Source organism: Calidris pugnax, unplaced genomic scaffold, assembly GCF_001431845.1.
Source record: "Calidris pugnax isolate Ruff unplaced genomic scaffold, ASM143184v1 scaffold320, whole genome shotgun sequence".
Lineage (NCBI taxonomy): Eukaryota > Metazoa > Chordata > Aves > Charadriiformes > Scolopacidae > Calidris > Calidris pugnax.
This window is the reverse complement of record NW_015091056.1, coordinates 468,420-484,005: the sequence shown is the minus strand read 5'-3', so window position 1 is coordinate 484,005 and position 15,586 is coordinate 468,420. Positions and strand designations below refer to the sequence as shown.

At 49.7% G+C, this 15,586-nt stretch overlaps 2 protein-coding genes across 3 annotated transcripts in view; one reads left to right on the top strand and one right to left on the bottom strand.

Annotated features, from left to right (window-relative positions):
• The window catches only part of HINT3 (histidine triad nucleotide binding protein 3), an 8,157-nt gene extending 1,267 nt beyond the window's left edge, over positions 1–6,890 (top strand). The window contains exons 3-8 of the mRNA XM_014956636.1: positions 6–78; positions 752–869; positions 2,203–2,272; positions 3,338–3,464; positions 5,006–5,944; positions 6,111–6,890. Coding sequence (XP_014812122.1) covers positions 6–78; positions 752–869; positions 2,203–2,272; positions 3,338–3,464; positions 5,006–5,053 — 436 coding nt within the window. The 3' untranslated portion in view covers positions 5,054–5,944; positions 6,111–6,890. The remainder of the gene's footprint in view (positions 1–5; positions 79–751; positions 870–2,202; positions 2,273–3,337; positions 3,465–5,005; positions 5,945–6,110) is intronic.
• Positions 6,891–13,306: 6,416 nt separating this feature from the next.
• LOC106896551 (actin-binding Rho-activating protein-like) lies at positions 13,307–15,191 on the bottom strand. Of its 2 annotated transcripts, XR_001413640.1 has the most exons (3): positions 14,721–15,191; positions 14,075–14,438; positions 13,307–13,983 (listed from the first exon to the last, which is right to left on the bottom strand). XR_001413640.1 is itself a non-coding variant. In XM_014956634.1 (2 exons), exons 1-2 carry the CDS (start codon positions 14,970–14,972, stop codon positions 14,238–14,240), a joined length of 453 nt encoding a protein of 150 aa, XP_014812120.1. In that variant the 5' UTR covers positions 14,973–15,191; the 3' UTR covers positions 14,056–14,237. The 2 variants fall into 2 exon arrangements, 1 of the variants encoding a protein (XP_014812120.1); XM_014956634.1 differs by lacking the exon at positions 13,307–13,983 and having other exon boundaries at positions 14,056–14,438.
• Positions 15,192–15,586: the final 395 nt, after the last annotated feature.

Below are 15,586 nucleotides of genomic sequence, written 5' to 3'. Positions count from 1 at the left end.
GGCAGCTACGACGGGAAGTGCGTGTTCTGCAGGATCGCCCGCCGCGAGGAGTCGGGCACGGCGCTGCTGCCCTCCCAGGTGGGTGAGGGCCGCCCGGGCGGCGGCGGCCTGTCCTGTCCTGTCCCGCCGGCCGAGCTCCTGCTGCCGCCCTTCCTGCCGCCCTTGTGCTCGGCCGCCGGTGCGGGTCCGGCCAGCTCCCCGCTGGGGGCCCGGGCGGGCGGCGGCGGCTGTTCGTTGCCGGTTTTTAACGAAGAGCCGGGTTCTGGCCGCGCCGGTGTGAGGGCTCCCCTGCGGATGGCGGCGGCCCGGCCGGTCGGCAGCGGGGCCTACGGGAGGGCAGGGCCCCGGGGGGGCGGGAAGGGCCGAGGGGGTTGGTGTGAGGACGGAGGACCGGGCTCTGAAGCCCCTGAGCTGGCGGTCACCCGGCGCCAGCCCTCTGGGCGAGACGTTGGCCCGGGGGCCAGCTGGGCGGGTCCGGGGTGGCCTTACGGGCCCTCGGCTCCCTCACGGAGGTCGGGGCGATCCGCCCGTGAGGGCTGGCACAGCGGCCGGGAACCGGGGGGCTGTCCCCGGAGTCCCCCCGCGAGAGGTGGGCTGGGGACACGGACCGCCGGTGTCTGCGGGGGCTCTGGGGGGTTCGCTGCTTGCGGCTGGCAGGGTGTGCAGTGTGGCGTCGGTGTGGGGAAGGGGCACTGTGCCACCCCCTCTTTGCCAGTGTTGACCCATTCAATGCCTTTGCGTCCTTTTTCAGTACGAAGACCTGGTTTGCTTCAGGGACATCCGTCCCAGCGCCCCCCACCACTACCTGGTGGTGCCGGTGGAGCACATGGGGAACTGCAAAACGCTGAAGGCAGAGCACGTCCCTCTAGGTGAGGCTCCAGGGTGTGCTGACCTAAAGGAAACAGCTCAGCACAGTCCTAAACAGTGTGTTGTCGAGCAAATTACACCGCTGAGCACCATTTGGTTGAGGGCGTAACCATGGAAACAGGGGTGGGGGGTGTGTAGGGACTTACCCTTCTGGGAACTACCCTGAGCTGGCCTGGAATGGGTCAGGGTTTTTGTGCAGTTCTGTAAAAACGTTGTACCAGTGCATTGAATCTTTTTTGTTTGCATGGAGTATAGATGCCTCCGCACTTTGTTGGAACCACAGCTTTATTTTGAAGGTGTTTATGTGCTGCTTCATTGCTTTTTCTTAAATATTTATGCAATTTTAAATTATATGAAACATTATAGGAGAATTTTATAAAATGTTTATTTTAAAATAATCAAGTGCTACATTACTTTTCGGGGGAAAATGAGAGAAGATAAAAGGAAATGGTTTTCCAGTAAACTTCCAATAACTTTGGAAAAGATAAAAAAGATAAACCGGGTTCTTATCAAAGTTATGATTAATATTGATAGGTGCTTTTTTTCCTTTTTTTTTTTTCTTCTTTTCTTATGAAAACATTGTCCTGGAATTTGTTTCATAGGAAATGCCTGGCTAAGTGTGTTGAGTAACAGAAGAAACGACAGCCATACGCGCACGCAGAGATTCTGTCTTAGGCCAATTTGCAGGAGATGCAAGAAAAGAGTTATAGTTGGGTGTTGCAAATCTTGCATCAGTGTGTTTCCCTTCTAAACACAGGGTAGATTTCTCCAGAAACAACTTCTGTGTGCGTTTGGCTTCGAGACAATTCCTCGGTGTTTTTGTATTAGGGTTGGGCCTTTTCTCAGTGATACAGTAATGAGACTTTGTCCTAGCAGTGAGTAGGATTGAGGGGTTTATTCTAATTTAATTTGAATTTGTGTACCATCTCTGAAACTTCCTAACTTACACCAGGCTGAGGTCAAAGTCCTGTAGCTTGTGGAGACGTAACACTGGAATGAGTGTAAACATGGTCACTCTGGCCAATCAGTATTTGTTGTGTTGTTATAGGGGTGTGGTGTTACCCTACCTTTGGCCAAAGTTATCACACTAACACCACACTTAAAAGCATCATTGGTGTGGAAATAGATAACAGTGTCAATGTTGTACAACACTGTCCTGACAGTCTTTGGTGATGAGTAGTGACAGTATTTCCATTTGGAAAAACCCATGTTTGTGATCTCAATGTAATTGGTTTGTTGAAATTAATATTCTGGAGAATACCTTTTTTAAATTGATGAAATACGATATATAAAATATTACTTAAACATTAAATGAAATTTATTTGTATTTAACAGTGAAGAGAATGATGGAAGTTGGAAAAGCTGTCCTCCAGAAAAATAATTTTAATGACTTGAACGATATAAGGTACGTGGTGGAAACCTTCTGTGTTTATTGAGTATGTGTTTTACTTCTCAGAAAGCTATTTTAGGATGGTGGCAAACACTGCAGTATGAGTTATTGGAGAAATCAGGTCTGCATTCCCGTACTAACTTCTTAAGCAGAATGTGCTGGCGTTGAATGCAGGCTCTTGTTCTCTGATGAACCACCAGCACAGATTGTGTCCAGCCCTGAGACTCTTTCTTGACCACACCTGGGATAGCTAGGGCACTTCAGACAACTCATCTAGGGGGATGCTCCATAATGATGTGCTGAAAATAGGCTCTAAATCCAGGGTTCCACAGGAGAGGGAGACGTTGTCCTGTTCAGGCAGGGCACTGCCTGGTGCTTCAGTCACTGTTTGATTTCCGTGCTGTGCCCTTTGGCTGAAGCCAGTGCCTTTGGTAGCCAAAGTAAATGGTACTATGATTTAAACAGTGCAGAGTGTAGGGAGTGCAATTGGCCTTCGCAATCGAAATGGGTAGAAACTGCGCTGATCTGGTGACTGTTGTCTTTCTAGCTGAAAATCGGAGTATGTGGTGGAAACCTTCTGTGTTTATTGAGTATGTGTTTTACTTCTCAGAAAGCTATTTTAGAGATGGTGGCAAACACTGCAGTATGAGTTATTGAAGAAATCAGTGCCTTTGGTAGCCAAAGTGGTACCATGATTTAAGCAGAGCAGAGCGTGGGGAGCACAATTGGCCTTTGCAATTGAAATGGGTAGAAACTACGTAACTACGTTGATCTAGTGACTGTTGTCTTTCTAGCTGAAAATCAGATAATTATACATTTAAGATATTTTTTAAACCACCCTTTAAAAAAAAACGTATCTTAAGTATAGAGAGGTGAAGGAAGAGGTTAATGGGCTTTTGAGAATCCTTTCATTACACTCTCAGGAAACAAAGAGCCTTTTTTTGTTCCTGCCTTTATGTATGAGGAAAGTGTGATGAGTTGAGTTCTTCATCCAGGTGGTGATGGTCACTAAATTGTGATGTCCCAATTCTTCCTGAATTAACAACACTGGTGTTTTTTACTTGTTTTGCTTTCCTGAAGAATGGGTTTCCACTGGCCTCCATTCTGCTCAATATCCCACTTGCACCTCCATGTCCTGGCCCCCGCCAGCCAGCTGGGATTCCTCTCCAGGCTCGTCTACAGGCTCAACTCCTACTGGTTTATCACGGTAAGTGTGATGTGGATGGGCTTTTTGGGAGGTTTGCAATTGCAAGCTGAAAATGTGACATCTTTCTAACATTTTAAGTATGCCCAAACATTCTTTGAGCAATTTTTTGTGTCGTTACTATAATTATTAATTATTTACATTTTGCATTAAGTATTTGAGAAAATACAATGGTAAAATGTAACTTCAGTGTTTGTGATTTACATTTTGCATTAAGTATTTGAGAAAACACAATGGTAAAATGTAACTTCAGTGTTTGCAATGGAGTGACAACAGCTTTCCCAGCAGTTGGGATCTAAGGCGTAGCTCAGGGTAACACGATGTGCTTCTGAGGACACTTGGCAAGAGTTTGTTGTTTAATGGGAGAGGATGTATGAGTGTGACGGGCCACGTGTTGTACATGCCCTGCTTCAGCCAGTTTAGGTGAGAAACACGGCCACCTAAGGATTGCTTTTATCATTTCACACGTATTTTCTCATCTTTAGACTGAACCCCGCGTCTGTGTTACAAAAGCACTGTGTGTACTGGTGTATGTCAGCAGAGATGAGCAGTGAGAGGGAGCTTTACTGCCCGAATCGCTGTTGGAAGGTCTCTGGCTGCTTTGCTGCAGCACAGAGCCTGTCCCTGCAGTGTTGCTCCAGTGTCCCCTGGCACTGCACAGCCCCTTAGAGAGGGCTGTCTGCTCTAAAGCCCAGAGACAGCCCTGGCAGAGGAACCTCTGGGAGCCTTGCTGCCATCTCCCCCTCAACACGGCGGTGTCCCTGCTGGAGTGGGGAGCGACACGCAGCGTGGGGCTGTGCTGCCTGCCCTCTGGGGTGAGCTCAGGGGGATCTCTGCCAACTTTGGTTGTCTGATATGTATGTGCTTCAAAAGAGATTTCACCCTGTTGTTAACTTGGAAAATGTTCTTGAGTTGTTCTGGGGCTTGGTGGTTTTTTTTGTAAATTACAATGGCTTGAATGTGATACTTGTTTAAGAATGCAAAGCAAGGCTCAGGTCACTTCATTTGCACTTGCTTCACGCTTTATCTAGATTTATTTGCAAATAAACTGCAAGACCTACTTAACTCCCATTAAGTTGTTCCTGCCTTAAGTAGCTGATGGCATTTTTACTGTGTGTATTTAAAACGTGCCAAACTTAAGCTTTTCACGTTTTAAGATACTTCCTTTCAAGCACTAGTTCAAAATGAAAGATTAATTCAGTGGGACTGGCAAAAAAAAAGGCTGTTGGTGAAGTGATTTCTCCCCAAAGTGCCCCCGTTAGTCTCCCTGTGCCCACCTGGCTGGGAGGGCAGCGCTGGCAGGGTCCCTCTGCCCTGAGCCCCCCGGGGATCTGGGGCTGGTGCTGGTCCACACGCAGCACCCAGCTACACGCTGGTGCACAAATAGCCTGGGGCGAGGAAGGTTCGTGTGAGCACGGTGACATGACCAAAGGGATGTGTGTCTGGTGACAGGAACCACACAGGAGTGCTCTCTCACTGTTTTTAAGATGGAATTTTCAGCAAAGTGCAGGTGTAGTTAACACCTTGTTTTCTCTCTTCCGCAGGCGGAACAGCTGATCGAGCGCCTGCAAAAGGACAGTGCTGCCAGTTAAAGCACTGGGAGCCTGTGTCACCGGCCGGTCTGGTCCGTGTCTTTGAACTCTCATTTAAGGCTGCACGGTTTCATGCTGCCAATAACCAGGATAAAAAAAGCTTTAGTTCCTTGTGAGGAAATACATGCAGAATTTGTAGTTGCCAACCAAATTCTCCCATTTGGGTACTTCAGTCTGTACACTTCTCTGACAATAAGGCGATGTATTTAATTATAATTTTTATTTGTGTATATATACATATGTCATACATACACACAGAGCACTTTTCCTAGCGAAAGGCAGGGTGTAGCAGCAGAATCTAGTACAACTAAGGCAGCAAGTCACTACTAACAGCAGGTACGTGGTACCAAAGGGAATGTTTGTTGCAGAATCAAGCTGTTCTGTCAAAGATGCGTTGTTCTGGGATTGCGAGTAACATCTAAAACATGTTAGTTTCCACCTGTATTTGTATGATGTGTTACTTAAGCCTGGTTATGAGTAGGCACATTGCTGAAAATACACTACTGTCTTTCTGGTGCTAAACCACTTTAATGTATTACCTGTCTTATTTGCATGACAGTGACATAGTAAGTGTTAATACGATAGGTGCCTAAGATGTGATAATGCTGTATAACATAGAATATAGTTTAAATGTACGTGTAAGTGGTTGTATGTTGGACTTAAAGATTTTTTTTTTCTCCCTTATGTACACAGTATGTCAAGTTAGTTACTCTATGCTTACAAAGATGTGAAGAGTTCAGAGGAATTGATTTAATATATCACTCTTCTGTACGATGATAGAAAAAAGTATCCAAATTTTTAGATGTTCTGATACTGATCTCACTGGAAGTGCCTTGGAGATTACTAATGCCTTGGCTGAATCAGATTTCCAAATGAAGTCACAAGAGAAAGGTCTGTAGTGCAGTGAGCGTGTGGCAGGCTGGTATAACTGCAATTGGATTGGAATTTGGGATAGCAGGGACTTTGCCCAAAACTGGGCCATGTGGGGTGGTTTGAGGAACCTGCTGACTGCTGGCCTTTGCTGTGTGACAGTCAGCGGTGCGGCCACAAGAGAAAGGTCTGTAGTGCAGTGAGCGTGTGGCAGGCTGGTATAACTGCAATCGGATTGGAATTTGGGATAGCAGGGACTTTGCCCAAAACTGGGCCATGTGGGGTGGTTTGAGGAACCTGCTGACTGCTGGCCTTTGCTGCGTGGTGGAGTCAGTGGTGCCGGCGCTCTGCGCTCCAGGGCCTTATTAAGGCAGAGTCCAGAAAACATGGAGTGCAAGTTCTCCCCTCGCATTCTTGGTGCCCAGCTCACTGCCTGTCTGTGGCCGATGCCTTTGGGTGCAGCTGAGGTGACGATGGTCTGTGGCACCCCCAGGCTTCCCTCAACGCAATCCTCTCAGCACCTCTTGCCTTAGTGATACAATGAATTGTCATATTCTTACAGTAAACTTTAATAACACTTCAGAAAGTTCACACCTTTCTGAGGAGCAACGTTTTCTACCCACAAAAGTTGACACCTCTCTTTTCTCACAATGTCTTGTTGTTATTAGTGCTTGCGTGTCATTTGTGGTCCTTTGGGGGTTTAATCTCTAAGGTTAGGTAGGAAGAGCGTGAATTAAAGCACTGAACTTTGGCTGCTTCTGTGCAATATTCGGGGAGGTCTGCGCTGGCCCCGGCCTTGTGGAACGTCCCAACAGTAAGTCTTTCAAGAGTCAATGCTGTGTGTGTGTTCTGATTTGTAATTAATTTATGTAACTGTACTTAACTGTGACATGTAATATTTAAAGTACCAACACGAACTGCTGTCAAAAAGGATTAATGAACAGAATAAATGCTAATCCTGGAATGATCTCCCCGTGCACTGAAACAGTCGACTGGGGGTTTGACCCTGACAGCCCTTCACTCCCTCCTCACCCCGACCTGCTGGGACTGGGGAAGGAACGGGAAGAGCAAGAGTGAGAAAACTGATGGGTCGAGAGAAAGACAGTTTAATAAATGAAGGAAAGAGAAACTAAAATAAAACCCAGGGCAGGTGGTGCGCGGGCCATCGCTCATGGCCTCCCACAAGCTGGGCAGCAGCCATGGCTGCCCCCTGCTCACCCCCCAGTGTCTGTTGGTGAGCCTGGCATCGTAGGGTGTGGGATGTGCAGCTTTTCACCTGCTGCAGGGGCAGAGCAGGGGCAAGGGGAGCCCTTGACGCTCAGCAATGGCCAGAAGCCATTGTTGTGTGGCCAACGCTCCGTCCGTCACAGCGCACACACCCTGGGGCAGCTCTGAGGAGAACCGTCCCCACCACAGCCAGGGAGCACCTCCTCAGCAGCACCGGGGTGCCTCTTCGTGTCTCACGTTTGAGAAGGGTCCTGCTAGTGGCAGCAAGACTGGAAAGGTAAAAATCAGGCTAGAATCTAGGTTCCAAATGTTGCTGAGGGGCAAGATGGGGAATTCAGCTTGTCTGACGGGGGCAGACGGGCCTCAAAGTGTTACAGGGAGCCGTGTTAATTACTGAGATGAGTGCTCAGTATCTCATTAGTGGTTTTCAGCACAGAACCCTGTTCCATTTTCCTTCTGTATTGACAAGCATTCTTGGACTCAGGAGATAATTTTTTTAATTGGGCTAAGAAATATTTTCTGACAGGCCTGCCCTAGCGCTCCGAGTATATTTTGGAGTTCCCGGCCAGCCCCTGGAGGAGGCGGTGAGCAGAGCCCATCAACCATATCCCTGTGTCCCCAGCAGCGTCCCCGCATCGCTCCAAAACCTCCACAGTCACCTGTGGAGCTTCCCAGCGAGCAAAGAACGATAAAATACGGCTGGAGAGTGAACTTACTGGGCAGCTCTGCTCCCCGGGGGCCAGAGGGGCAAAGGGAAGCCGCGCAGCCATGGCCCCTGGGTCTTGTTCCTTCATCCGCATTAGCACTCCCCAGAAAAGCTGCTTTTTTGACTGCATGGCTGGGAATGACAAAGCTTTATTTGTGCTCTTTTGCTCAGCTGTTTTACATAAACTCCCAACCTGATGTGAACCCAGAGAACACTGCTTTGCACTGAAGTGCTATCTGCCCCCTCTGAAGGATGGCACTGTTACACGTACAACGCTGCTAATGTAGAATCAAAAAAAGTTTGTGTTTTGACTAAGGACAGCATTTTCAATGCAATTAAACTGGTAATAGCTCTCCAGGCTGCTATGAAGTCTTCTTAAGTGTGAGTTATAAATAAAGGGGTGGTTTGAGGAACCTGCTGTCTGCTGGCCTTTGCTGCGTGGTGGAGTCAGTGGTGCCGGCGCTCTGCGCTCCAGGGCCTTATTAAGGCAGAGTCCAGAAAACATGGAGTGCAAGTTCTCCCCTCGCATTCTTGGTGCCCAGCTCACTGCCTGTCTGTGGCCGATGCCTTTGGGTGCAGCTGAGGTGACGATGGTCTGTGGCACCCCCAAACTTCCCTCAACACAATCCTCTCAGCACCTCTTGCCTTAGTGATACAATGAATTGTCATATTCTTACAGTAAACTTTAATAACACTTCAGAAAGTTCACACCTTTCTGAGGAGCAACGTTTTCTACCCACAAAAGTTGACACCTCTCTTTTCTCACAATGTCTTGTTGTTATTAGTGCTTGTGTGTCATTTGTGGTCCTTTGGGGGTTTAATCTCTAAGGTTAGGTAGGAAGAGCGTGAATTAAAGCACTGAACTTTGGCTGCTTCTGTGCAATATTCGGGGAGGTCTGCGCTGGCCCCGGCCTTGTGGAACATCCCAACAGTAAGTCTTTCAAGAGTCAATGCTGTGTGTGTGTTCTGATTTGTAATTAATTTATGTAACTGTACTTAACTGTGACATGTAATATTTAAAGTACCAACACGAACTGCTGTCAAAAAGGATTAATGAACAGAATAAATGCTAATCCTGGAATGATCTCCCTGTGCACTGAAACAGTTGACTGGGGGTTTGACCCTGACAGCCCTTCACTCCCTCCCCACCCCGACCTGCCGGGACTGGGGAAGGAATGGGAAGAGCAAGAGTGAGAAAACTGATGGGTCGAGAGAAAGACAGTTTAATAAATGAAGGAAAGAGAAACTAAAATAAAACCCAGGGCAGGTGGTGCGCGGGCCATCGCTCATGGCCTCCCACAAGCTGGGCAGCAGCCATGGCTGCCCCCTGCTCACCCCCCAGTGTCTGTTGGTGAGCCTGGCATCGTAGGGTGTGGGATGTGCAGCTTTTCACCTGCTGCAGGGGCAGAGCAGGGGCAAGGGGAGCCCTTGACGCTCAGCAATGGCCAGAAGCCATTGTTGTGTGGCCAACGCTCCGTCCGTCACAGCGCACACACCCTGGGGCAGCTCTGAGGAGAACCGTCCCCACCACAGCCAGGGAGCACCTCCTCAGCAGCACCAGGCACCTCTTCGTGTCTCGCGTTTGAGAAGGGTCCTGCTAGTGGCAGCAAGACTGGAAAGGTAAAAATCAGGCTAGAATCTAGGTTCCAAATGTTGCTGAGGGGCAAGATGGGGAATTCAGCTTGTCTGACGGGGGCAGACGGGCCTCAAAGTGTTACAGGGAGCCGTGTTAATTACTGAGATGAGTGCTCAGTATCTCATTAGTGGTTTTCAGCACAGAACCCTGTTCCATTTTCCTTCTGTATTGACAAGCATTCTTGGACTCAGGAGATAATTTTTTTAATTGGGCTAAGAAATATTTTCTGACGGGCCTGCCCTGGCGCTCCGAGTACGTTTTGGAGTTCCCGGCCAGCCCCTGGAGGAGGTGGTGAGCGGAGCCCATCAACCATATCCCTGTGTCCCCAGCAGCGTCCCCGCATCGCTCCAAAACCTCCACAGTCACCTGTGGAGCTTCCCAGTGAGCAAAGAACGATAAAATACGGCTGGAGAGTGAACTTACTGGGCAGCTCTGCTCCCCGGGGGCCAGAGGGGCAAAGGGAAGCCGCGCAGCCATGGCCCCTGGGTCTTGTTCCTTCATCCGCATTAGCACTCCCCAGAAAAGCTGCTTTTTTGACTGCATGGCTGGGAATGACAAAGCTTTATTTGTGCTCTTTTGCTCAGCTGTTTTACATAAACTCCCAACCTGATGTGAACCCAGAGAACACTGCTTTGCACTGAAGTGCTATCTGCCCCCTCTGAAGGATGGCACTGTTACACGTACAACGCTGCTAATGTAGAATCAAAAAAAGTTTGTGTTTTGACTAAGGACAGCATTTTCAATGCAATTAAACTGGTAATAGCTCTCCAGGCTGCTATGAAGTCTTCTTAAGTGTGAGTTATAAATAAAAGCATAAGAATGGGAGCAAACCTGAGAATCATATTTGAAATTTAACAAACAATAAAATGCTGCATAAAACCTCACGTACTGTCATTTCAAACGGATGTGCAATATTTATTGAAGTGCTGAAAGTGCCTTCAGTGTTTGACCAGAGGAAATATGGCAAATCCCTGTACAACATACAGACCAAAAACCTGCAGAATTCATGGCTTCAAGCAGAAGAGGAGGAAAGCTGACCAAGGGAGTTTGCCACAAAGAAGTGAAATTTACGAGAGGTTTGAAGAGCTGAAAGTTACTGAGCAGAGCAAGAACACCTTTTGGAAGGTCAGATTTTACTTACTACTCTAAACGATCTGTAGTACTAGAAAACCTCATGTGCTACAATTTTCTGAAAATAATTTAATAAATTCCATTTAGTCCAATGGGGGCCTGTTGCTGAAAGGCTGCCTATTGAAAAGTTCAAATTCCTGTTTCATCTGCAGATACTTATCCCCACATGGCAGGGGAGAAGCAGAATTGTATAAAGCTTGTGAATTGGTAGCTGAAGGGAGCCGTGTCCATGGGCTACGATGTGCTCCTGACTCCACAGGCTTTGGGAGGGATTTGTTCTGGTGTGTACCAGTGCACAAACTGACCAGTTGTATTATCTGTCTTTCAGACTTCTTTTGAAATACTGGCCGTAGCTGGAAGCAGGAGGTTGGATTTGTCAGCCTGACCCAGTTTGGCAGCTTTTTGGTGTTCAGAACCATTTCATGGGCACACGGAAAGATTTCGGTCACTCCTCAGAATGCTCAGCTAAAGCTGGCAGGTAGGGAATTTGGCTCTATGATTGTTTATATAGCCATCCCTCTATAACTAATCTTTTTGATAATAATCCTTGGTTTTATTCCAAGTACCACCATAGGGCAAGCTTTTCATAGTTGCTGATAAAATTGGTAAGCCATTTCCCTGGGGCTTATTCTGCTGCTCTCTGTTCTGCCCGGGGGTGTGTGTGAAGCTCCTGTAGCTGTGCTCTGGTGCTTAAACCACCCAGCAGCGGGAGGGGGGGGCACAGAGGCCACGTGGGCACCCAACACCAACTGCTTATATAGCCTAGAATCCTGTCATTTAACTACTTGGGCCAGCCTTAATTAAGCACTAGTCAGTTTGCATGAGCTGGACTCGCATCTCGGGGTGCTCAGGCCACACACGGCCTCAGCTCTGTGTCTCTTCACTACTGTTCCTGGTACAGCCATCCTGTCAGTCAGCTGGCAGCACCCACACCCTCAGCTCTGTGTCTCTTCACTACTGTTCCTGGTACAACCATCCTGTCAGTCAGCGGGCAGCACCCACACCGCCCGACACTGCTTCCTGCGAGTGCTACGGCAGCACCGACTGCCTGAGGAAACTGTTAGGATTAAACAAACCACATTCCATGGCTGTATTATCAAAAGCTTGATTGAGTTTGAAATCCGAATGCCCGTCCAGGCTTTGTCTGACGGGAGCTGAAACCCACGGAGGGGGCTCCTGTCACTGGCAAGAAATGCTGTTCCAAACCCAAAGCATTTTAAATGCGTTAGGATCAGAAGTTACACCTCTCGTTTTCAGCGGCAGGACCCAGATCTGTTTGGGAAGCAGGAGGGTTTGGGTGCTAAGGGACACACAGCAGCACCTGCAGCACCTACTCCCTGCCTCCCAGCACAGCAACACCCTGGGGGGATGAGCCCCCCGTTGTCTCCCCTCCCCGCTCCCTCTGCAGCCGATCCTGTCAGTCAGCTGGCAGCACCCACACCGCCCGACACTGCTTCCTGCGAGTGCTACGGCAGCACCGACTGCCTGAGGAAACTGTTAGGATTAAACAAACCACATTCCATGGCTGTATTATCAAAAGCTTGATTGAGTTTGAAATCCGAATGCCCGTCCAGGCTTTGTCTGATGGGAGCTGAAACCCACGGAGGGGTCTCCTGTCACTGGCAAGAAATGCTGTTCCAAACCCAAAGCATTTTAAATGCGTTAGGATCAGAAGTTACACCTCTCGTTTTCAGCGGCAGGACCCAGATGTGTTTGGGAAGCAGGAGGGTTTGGGTGCTAAGGGACACACAGCAGCACCTGCAGCACCTACTCCCTGCCTCCCAGCACAGCAACACCCTGGGGGGATGAGCCCCCCGTTGTCTCCCCTCCCCGCTCCCTCTGCAGCCGGCTCCGTCCCCCAGAGACACTGGCTGCAGCACAGCCATCCCTGCCCTCCTTTGCTGCTAGCGCTGTCCTTTCACGACCAAAAGGAGGCAGAGGGATAATTAAATCCATGGGTTTATTTTGCCAATCCCCATTGGATGACAACATCAAACCAAAACCCGTTCTTTTAGGCTTTTTGCGTAGTGTTCTTTCATATAAGTAGGATAAAATAATCTATCACTCTTATCAAGTTCATAATTTATATTAAATTTCAATATCCTTTTGAGGCAAAAGAGTATCTTATGCTAAGACCCACCAAGTACTGTAGGTAACACCACATAAGAGCTTTTATTTGCACTGGTAAAAAATAGAACTTTATATTTCTAATTATACAGTTTTCTTGGTGGGAACTATTGTAAATACAGACCCTGATTGTTTTTAATAGTTTTTTTTTTTCTTTTTTAAACATAGAAGAAGTTACCCTGGAATAACCGTGAAGGAAATTCCGACCGGTTATCCTTCAGCCTCAGTTTTCACTCACGGATCCTCCCAAGTTTTCTTGGTGGGAACTATTGTAAATACAGCCCCTGATTGTTTTAAATATTTATTTTTTCTTTTTTAAACATAGAAGAAGTTCCCCTGGAATAACCATGAAGGAAATTCCTACTGGTTATCTTTCAGTCTCAGTTTTCACTCACGGATCCTCCCAGTTTGGAGAACTCACAACCATCCTCTGAAAGAACCACCTCAGCCAGAGGAGGTGTGGGACCGCCCCGCCATACCTTTAGTTACGCTTTTGGCACTACAGGATCACTGCTGTTCTGTTGTCAACAACATTGCTACAGCCTTTTTTTTTTCCTTTCAGGAAGGCAGAGTGTCCCTGAGCAGAGTGTCCCTTGCCTTTCACATCTTTCCATTGTGGCACCCGACCTCCAGGAAGGGGAATCAGCTGAATTCACCAAGAAGGCTGCAGGGCTTTGGGATCTCTAGGGTACGATGCAGCAACAGAAGCACAGAACAGGTAAAAACTGTGAGATACAGAGGAAAAACGAGATGGAAGATTAGGGGAAGATATGATACTAAGAATAGACTATTAAATACCAGCACTAGTGCAGCTCTCTGAAATGCACACAAGATGTAAGCAATTTAGGAACTATCAAATACCCTTGCTGTGATGTTTCTGTAAATTTGTTAGTTTTCAGATACTGCGTGAAAGTAACTTCCATTTACTCAGTTTCACCATGTGAATATAATTTAAACTTCTGTTACATACCAGGCTCTTTTTTTTGAAGATGTATATGAATTCCCATAAAAGTTTTCAATTCAGTGTTTTACAAATCCAGAGCCCCCAGTGAGTGTCTCACAGCCAGCACGGTCAGTGTGGAGCAGCAGAGTCAGTGTTTGTACTTTCCGCAGCCCAAAGCAGCAGAGTTACCTGGGGAACTGCTGTCCACGTGGTGCTGGGTGATCACAAGGCAAGGACAATCTAGCAGCAGCTCGGTGGGTTGGTTCCTTATTGGTGACTTCTGTCCAAACCTCTGCCGTTCTTGCAGAGATGTTTTTCATCCTTCTCGCCCGTTTTCTCTCCTGCTCACGTCCCAGCCTTATTGGTGACTTCTGTCCAAACCTCTGCCATTCTTGCAGAGATACTTTTCATCCTTCTTGCCCATTTTCTCTCCTGCTCACGTCCCAGCAAGCAGCAGAGGTGACATTCCTACTGAAAACCTCTTCCAAGACGGTATCCAGGTACGTTTTTCCAAACGGAACCCCACAGCAGTGTGGTGACAGCCTTATTCCAGCAAAGTGATGACCACATCATCATCCTTTCCTTGCCAGAGCATCTCACCTTCGAAGCGAACCAGCCCGTGCTTTCTGGCTCTCAGCAGGATCCCCACCACCTTGTTGGAGATGGTCACGTAGGTCTCGAACAGCCGCCCGAAGGTCACGCTCACGAGTCCGTCTTCTCCCACCTCTCCCGTCCTCCTGATGACCATGCACAGCTCCAACCTCTTCCAAGACGGTATCCAGGTACGTTTTTCCAAACGGAACCCCACAGCAGTGTGGTGACAGCCTTATTCCAGCAAAGTGATGACCACATCATCATCCTTTCCTTGCCAGAGCATCTCACCTTCGAAGCGAACCAGCCCGTGCTTTCTGGCTCTCAGCAGGATCCCCACCACCTTGTTGGAGATGGTCACGTAGGTCTCGAACAGCCGCCCGAAGGTCACGCTCACGAGTCCGTCTTCTCCCACCTCTCCCGTCCTCCTGATGACCATGCACAGCTCCTCCACCTCCTTCCCCACCTGGGAGTGAGCGTCTTTTCCCCGCTGCTCGGTCCGCGACCCCTCGGGGGGTCTCCCGTAGGAGGGGTCTCCCCGGGGAGCGGGCAGGGCCCTGGGGGCCGGCCCGGCCTCTCCGCTGAAGGGGTTCTTCTGCTGGTACTGGATGTGATCGTCCGCCCAGCTCTGCCAGCTCCTCCTCAGGTCCCCCACCGCGCCCCGGCCCCTGCCGCCCGCCCCCTCCATGTCCCCGGGGGCCGGATGGCGCCCAGGGCAGAGTCACCGGGGGCTGCGCTGTGGCTGCGGGACACACCGTCACCTGGAGGGAACGCACAGCTCACCGGCGGCTCCGGGGGACAGCGGTGCCCGGGGGGAGCCCGGAACCGGCCTTCAGCAGCCGCCGGGGCCGGGCAGCCCTCCCGCCACCGCGCAGCGCCCAGGGAACCGGCGGCGACACCGGGGTCGGGAGGTGACAGTGCAGCGCGGGGATTACACCGCACCGCCCCGCACCGCCCCAGCGCCGCCCCGCACCGTCCCACCGCCCCGCCCCGCCCCGCCCCGCTTGCTGTCTCGGCCGGCCCCGGTCCTCCCGTGCGCCCCGGCCAGGGCCCTCTCCCCCTAGCCGGCGGCCCCGGTGGAGCACACGCCTCAAGGGGGGCCAGAGCCGCCCCCGCAGGGCCGGTGCTCGCAGAACATCCCCCGGCGGCGAAAGGGCGGCGGGAGCGGGGGGTGTCCCCGGGGCGGGGGCGGACGCGCCCCGGGCAGATAGTTCTCCCTTAAAAGGCCGCGCAGCCCCGGCTGCTCCCCGGCTCCCGCACCCCCGCCCCGCCAACCTCCCGCTACACCAGGGGCTAGCGCTG